The 7585-nt window shown below is 36.1% G+C and overlaps 1 protein-coding gene across 1 annotated transcript; it reads left to right on the top strand.

Moving 5' to 3' along the window:
• The first annotated feature begins 2146 nt into the window (after positions 1–2146).
• On the top strand, positions 2147–3007 carry LOC114104479 (interferon alpha-2-like). The gene has a single exon (XM_027950618.2). The coding sequence runs from the start codon at positions 2267–2269 to the stop codon at positions 2837–2839; it is 573 nt and encodes a 190-aa protein (XP_027806419.2). The 5' UTR covers positions 2147–2266; the 3' UTR covers positions 2840–3007.
• The last annotated feature ends 4578 nt before the right edge of the window (positions 3008–7585 follow it).

Raw genomic sequence — 7585 nt, 5'->3', positions numbered from 1 at the left:
TTTATTAACATGATATATTGATATATGTGTATTATATATGCATACATGTGTTTTATTTAACTCTATTAACTTGGGGGGAACTGTACTTTGAATGTATCAATTCTTTGTTTTTTATCAGAGACATGACAAGAATATTGATCTTCCAATTTATTTATTAATTATGGGAGAACTTGATACAATTAACCCTTGTCCATTATCTAGAGAGAATAATATATCTTGTGAAATCATTGGGTTGTCTTCCATGCATCTGTGTAAAAAGTGGGTTTAGCAAAACTGGAGACAAACTCTTCACAGGGAGTAATGACCCTTCTTTGAACCCACAGCTGCTTGCTACTTTCATATGCACCCTTTAAACATCTTGCCCTTGTCCATTCCATTGGTGAATCTTATCTCAGCTGCACTGCATGTAGCTATTTGTAGCTATTATTTAATCTTTTCCTGTTTAAATTCCAATTTCCCAAATAAACTTCAAAGGTCCAATCCTAATTTATTTTGTCCTTTGTTTCCAGTGGAATATTGCTTTCTTTACTTTTTTTTTTTTTTTTTTTTTTTGTACCAAGGATTGAACCAGGGGATGCATGACCACTGAGCCACATCCCTAGCCCGTTTTTTGTATTTTTTTTTAAAGACAGGGTCTTGCTGAGTTGCTTAGGGCCTTGCTAAGTTGCTGGGTCTAACTTTGAACTCTCAATCCTTCTGCCTCAGCCTCCAAACCACTGCACTGGTCTTCTTTACATTTTTATCACACTTGGACATACATTTGTGGTTTTTGACACCAAACATTGTGATACAAAAAGTGACAGCTTTTGCTTTCTAAAAAAGGTAATGAGAAAGAAAAATATCTGATGTCTTGCATGTTATATAAAACAATTACATAGCCCATGCACTTAATAATCTTTATGTTCAATTATTCACATTTAGGGAAAAGACAGCTTCCTTTGTTTGGTAAGAATCACTTAGGATTAGCGTTCTGAAGCTTGAGAAATTATAACTTAAACAGGAAAAGATTAAATAATATTGATCATAATTTCTCAATTGTGTTTTTTTATTCAGTATGATATTTGTCCCAAGATTTAAGAAATTAGGCCTTAGAGATACAACTAAATCTTAGGTATTGTAATGGTTTGTGGTACTGAAAACTCACCCCACACTTATTCTTCAGTATTTTTTTTCCAGTGGGTTTTCTAGGCCTGTGGACATGGTTCCCTGGTTGAGTACTTGCCTGACAAACACAAGACAATAGGTTTGGTCCACATCACTGGAAAAACAATTTATTGACACTAAATTCATTAAGGTAAGCAAAATCTGTGCAAGATCAGTGCTCCAAATCCATGGTAAATAGATGGCTGGGATTGGAGGGTTATTCCAGGGTTATTAGATCTCAAAGTAATGTTTTAGGAGGTGGCTTCTGGGTACCCATGGACTGTCATTGTCTGCTGCATCAGGTGTTTGTTATGCTTGATCCTCAGAGCCCCTGAATGGGTTATGGACTTTGAGAAATAATACAGAAGCACTATATTTTATAATTATGTCAGTACTGTGGAAAATAAGATATCTATAACCTGTATAAGCATCTAGTATCTAACTATGTAAAAATAATTTCTCTTTGAAGGAAAAAAAGTACACTAAAAATAAAAATTCAAATATTTCAGTTTTCAGTGTCCTAACATTGAAAAGATTTTTGAATATATAATTACATGGCAATTATTTTGTTTTAATAAATTGCTAATTTGGACATGATAAGATATATTAAATTTTCTGTAAGTATATTAATTACAGTAAAGTCCCTTAGAAACTATCTGGATTTGAATATAAGTAAAATACCAATAGCTTATGAAATTAACTTTTACCTTAAAATTCTTACTAATTTTGAACTTTGTATTGAACACAAAGTTTTAATTTGTCATTTTTATACACAAATGAGAGATATACATAGGGTACACATATAGGTATTCAGTATATCTGTGTTACTAAAATATAATGGAGGTTTCAATGGTAAAAAAAAAATATCTTAAAAGTCTTTGGGAGCAGGAGAGGGAAAGCAATAATTTCAAAAATGATTGTAAAACATTAATCTAAGCACATGTAGAGAATGCATAAAGGAAAGCAAAAACAGAAGTAGAAAGTTCTGATGACATTCAAAAAATTGAAAGTATATTGGTTCCTATTTAAGACATAGACACAAAGCAAGGTCTTCAGAGAACCTAGAGACAAAGGTTCAAGACCACCCATCTCAAGCAGCCCAGCAGCATCTACAAGATCCCCAATGGCCTTGCCCTTGGCTTTCCTGCTGGCCCTGATGGTGTTCAACTGCAAGTCCACCTGCTCTCTGGGCTGTGACCTGCCTGAGATACACAACCTGGGTCTTGAAACTTCTGACAGAAATGAGGTGGGAGCCCTGACACTCCTGGAAAAAATGAGGAAAATTCGCACTTTCTCCTGCCTGAACTACAGAAAGGACTTTGCCTTCCCCCAGAAGCAGTTGAAGGGTGAGCAGGTGCAGAAGGCTCAAACTGTTACTATCCTCCATGAGATGACCCAGCAGGTCTTCAACCTCTTCAGCACCCAGGAGGCCTTTGCTGCTTGGGACAAGACCCTCCTGGACACCTTCCTCACTGGCCTCCATCAGCATCTGGATGACCTGAAAGACTGTGGGACCCAGCAGGTGGGGGTGGAAGAGGCTCCCCTGAGGGCTGTGAGGAAATACTTCCACAGGATCACTGTCTACCTGAAGGAGAAGAAATACCTGCCTTGTGCCTGGGAGGTGGTCAGAGCAGAAATCATGAAATCCTTCTCTTCATCAGCCAACTTGTATGGAAGACTAAGGAGCATGGAATGAGACCTGGTCCAGCAGGGAAATGCTTCTCACTGATGAACACATCTTACCACACTCCCACAAGTTCTGCCATTTCAAAGACTCATTCCTGCTGGAATTTTGAAATGAATTCAACCAATTTTTCAGATGATTTCAAGAATATTAGACAACATCCCATTTACCCAGGACCATCATGTATCTTTTTTTCTATTTATTTAAATATTTATTTTTATGTTATTTATAAGATCTGAATTGTTTCAGATTTGTTTCTGAATTGTTCATAGAAGCTGAAGTAAACCTTTACATTGTGATTAATATAAAAAAGTACATTTTATATTTAGTCAACTTTTTATTTTGCATTGTTCATTAAATTTTTACTATAGAAAATTTCTTCTATGTTGAACACAATAAATAAACTTAATGAAAAGACTTGTCAAGCCTGATTTTACAACTCGATCTAAAAAAAAATGGTAGAATTGACTTCCCCCTTGTGCTACATTTAACCTTGTACTAAAACATTCACTTCATTGAAGCCAAGTCACATGTTGCCCTCAAGGTTTTGAGGTGAACATAAAAATACAGTTCCTGCTCTCTTTTGTCTGATTTTTATAGAGAAAGAGATCTAAACACAATGATCCTACTTGCTCATTATATTAAAATCTATAATGAGGAGTATGAAAAACTAAGGAAATTCTCTCAGTGGAAGGTAGATGTCACATGCTAACGGAGAAACGTGAAAGCAGGTACATCTTCTATAAATTGACTGATAGACAACCAAGTGCAAATGCTCATTGAATACATGAGTTTGCCATTTACAAGAAATACAATGTCTGATGGCTCATAACCGGGAATTGGAAGTTCAGCAATGGAGGTGGTCTTGTGGAGAGAGTGAGGAGGGAGAAAAAGACTTAAACTTGATCCTGAGAACTTTTCGACTTTTATTAAAGGGAGAGGAGAGAACAATCAGGAAGGAGACACAGGTGGAATACCCTGAGTTTAGAAGGACATCAAGAGAGAATGGCAGAAATAAAGTATTTTTAAGATAAGAACTCCCTTAGAAGTAGAGAAATTCATGGATTTTTGGAAGATGTTTTGAAACTCTTTAATACATTGGGAAAGTGAAGGGCAGTGGTGATCTTAATGACAGCTGGTTTGGTAGAATTGATCACCAGAAGCCATTTTGACATAGGTCTAAGATGAATAATAAAAAGTAGTTAGTGATAACAAAGAGAAAAGAATTCTGAGAGGTTTCATTCTGAAGCAAAGAGAAAAGAGTAGTGTGTGATCTGAAAAAAGAATGTAGGAATGTAGGTTATTGTTTCCTACAAGTTTTCATTTAATTTATTTATGTCCTAATAGATTTCATTGATTTGATGTACTGAAAAATCATATTAATATGCTTAATATTGGGTTAGTTGTAAATCATGATATGTTTAATTAAAATTATCATTTTCCCTTTTATTAGTTGGTGCTATGTCTAATGTTAGTAAGCTGCCCTGTGGATTGAATCCATAACCACTGTGGGAATACTGATGGACCTGGCAACCTCAGTGAGAGGCGAATCCTAGAATTAATGAGTGGAAACAATACTGGAGTAGGGGGTAGGTGAGCAAGGGCAGAAAAGAACTTTGGTGTGTCGTGTCATCTGAGGAGATATTCACTTGAATTTTCATCTAATTTAGATTTGCATGGTTATCTTTGCCTTGATGTTCTCAGACGCAATGAGAACTTTCTAGGAATCTTCACTAGAGAAAGAAAAATGATGTATCAAAATTTTTGGAAATAATGGCTCAGCCATTTTTGTTTTCATTTTTCATGCTATTTGGCTTCTAGCTTCAAGAGGAAAGTGAAAGTGGTAAAGAAGCAGAAAGACAACACTTTTCTCAGAAAAAGACTAAATAAAACAGAATGTGTAAAACTTTAAAGACTTAAGAACAGTTTTTTTTTTTTAAAGGCAGCCTAATTTTATTTAGCATCATTTGGATCTCAATGCCCCACATTTTCTCTGTGAATGGGAGAAGTGTGAACCAAGAAGCTCAGCTGAAATGTTAACAGCCTAGGGAGAGAAGGGGTATAGGTTAGAGGAGGAGGTAGTGACTATGAAGTGGAGAAAGAAAAAACAGTAGATTGGCAAGATTGATAATTCCTCATTTGTGTGCATAGTTGCCCATTGTTTTCAATATATTGTTTGGGTAGATTTTATGTAACTGATGTATGAAAATCATAATAACATGCTTAATACAGTGTTAAGGTTTGGAGATGAAAGATTCCCCAAACACTTAGTTTTCAAGACTTGGTTCCCAGTGCAATATTCAGAGGTGAAGCTCTTGGGAAGTGATTGGATCATGAGGCCTCTCACCTCATCAATTGATTAACCAACTGATATCTGAATGGACTATGGGGGGAGGCGTGGAAACTGTAGGAGGAGGGGCCTAGGTGGAGGAAGTGGGTCTCTAGGGGCCTGCCCTGGAAAGGTTTATCTTGGCTCTGGATTCTCTTTCTCTGCTCCCAGGCTGCCATGAGCTGAGCAGCTTTCCTTTGCCAGGCCCTTCTGCCATGTTGTTCTGCCTTGCCTGAGGTCCAGAGCCATGGAGTTAGTTGACTGTGGAGTGAAGCCTCTCAAACCTTAAGGCAAAATACTTTTCCCAGCATAAGTTGTACTTATGTCAGGTGTTTTGTCCACAGTGACAAAAAGCTGACTCACAAGTCTGTTTATGTTAAATCATGAAATAGTAACTTACAATAGTAATTTATAATTTTTTTAAGTCAACATTTCCTTGTCTACAAGTAAGCTACTGGGCTTTTGTTAATAATTCAGTCCTCCATCAAAACACTCATTACTACTGATAAGATGGCAACTTTTGGGATTGTTGGCTTCCTTAAGTTTTTAAACTTATTGTCACATTGGTTCACTACATCAACTTCATAAACATCTCATTTTCTTGTATGGTAGAATTTGATAAGAATTGCTTTCTATTACTGCTTATAATTTTTCTGGTTTTGTAAATATTATGATCTTATGTGAGTACACATAGCCAAATTACCATGGACATAAAGGCTAGCACATTTTCCTTACAAAATAAAAGTAGGAAACCACATTAATAAATATACTCAGTACTAAAAAAAATGGTCAAAATCAGCTGAAAATAAAACAGGAACCATGAAAATCCATACAGCAAGGGTTTTGTATATAATTCCGAAGATAAATGAACTAAACAATTATAACAAATCCAAATTTCAAAAGTTATAAAATCAGTTTTAATTAAGAATAAAGATTTTTACATTGAATTTCATTCTGCCTGGATGTATATGTGATATATCACAACCCACTTAAACTCTCTAACCCACACTTTTCTTATAAATAAAATGCATTCAAAATATTAGGAGGCTCTGAGTCACTGTGTCCCAGAGTTCCAGGGCAGAGCCATCCCGTGCCCACATTGAGGGCCACCTTGCACTGGGGTTCCTTATTCACCAAAGCATGGCTCCACAGCCCAACATCAGGAAACATACAGGATTGAGGCTGCCACTGCCACAAAACTGGGATTTCACCGTTTCTATCAAAGGACAATGATAAGGACCTGGTAAGATGCCACCAAGGTCCCTGTGGCTTGGCTGCACCAGAGGTTTCTCTACTAGGGGTGCTAACAGTTATCCTGTTGCTGAGATAACAGGGAGTCTTGCTAGGGTTGCCTATCTCCTGTTTCTCCTAATAACAGCCAACTTCCTATGATTATCCTCTCACTAGTCATATAACCTAATATCTCTATACTCTCACATCCTACCTCATAAACATCTCAGCCAACCACCCAGTCCCCCCTTCAACCATCAGAAACTGTAAACCATTACACAAATCTATTGATTATATGGTTGTAGATAACCGAACTCATTATTTCTATTGATAGTGACAGAACTGTAAATGTAAAACTAGAAGCTAACTGAAATATGGCTGCATGTTGGGTACATTGAGTGCTATAATATTAATCTCTCTCTTAAAATTGAGGTATTGGTAACCTGTAGGCACACCATAAGACAATAGGGCAGAAGCTGTAATACCTCAGATCTACACTACAAGAGAGGAAGACACATAGACATCATAAAAAAAACAAGGGAGGAAAGTGGCCCAAACAAGCCAAGACACTATAACAATAGAATCCATAGACAGTGAATGTAGTTGAAATGTCAGACAAGGAGTTCAGAATATACATAACTAAAATGATTTTGGAATTAAAGAACAACCTAAGTGAGCAGATACAGGCAAAAATTGATCACTCCAACTAAGAGATAAGAGAGTAAATAGATTACTTAAAGAAAGAGATAGAGATACTGAAAAAAATTCCTTGAAATGAAAGAAACAATAAGCCAATTAAAAAAATAGATCGCATCACCAACAGACGAGACCACTTAGAAAACAGAACCTCAGACAATGAAGACAAAATACACAATATTGAAAATAAAGTTGAACTCACAGTGAAGATGGTAAGAAACCAGAAACAGTACACCCAAGAATTATGGAATACCATCAAAATACCAAATTTAAAATTGATTGAGATAGAGGAAGATTCAGAGATTCAAACCAAAGGAACGCACAATCTCTTCAATGAAATAATATTAGAAAATTTCCCAAGCATGAAGAATGAATTGGAAAATCAAATACAAGAGGCCTATTGGACACCAAATGTACAAAATTACTACATATTTACACCAAGACATATTATAATGAAAATTTATGGCACACAGAATAAGGATGGAATTTTAAAGGCTGTAAGA

This window comes from Marmota flaviventris, chromosome 13 (genome assembly GCF_047511675.1).
Source record: "Marmota flaviventris isolate mMarFla1 chromosome 13, mMarFla1.hap1, whole genome shotgun sequence".
NCBI classification, from domain to species: domain Eukaryota; kingdom Metazoa; phylum Chordata; class Mammalia; order Rodentia; family Sciuridae; genus Marmota; species Marmota flaviventris.
This window is presented reverse-complemented; position numbering and strand designations above follow the sequence as displayed.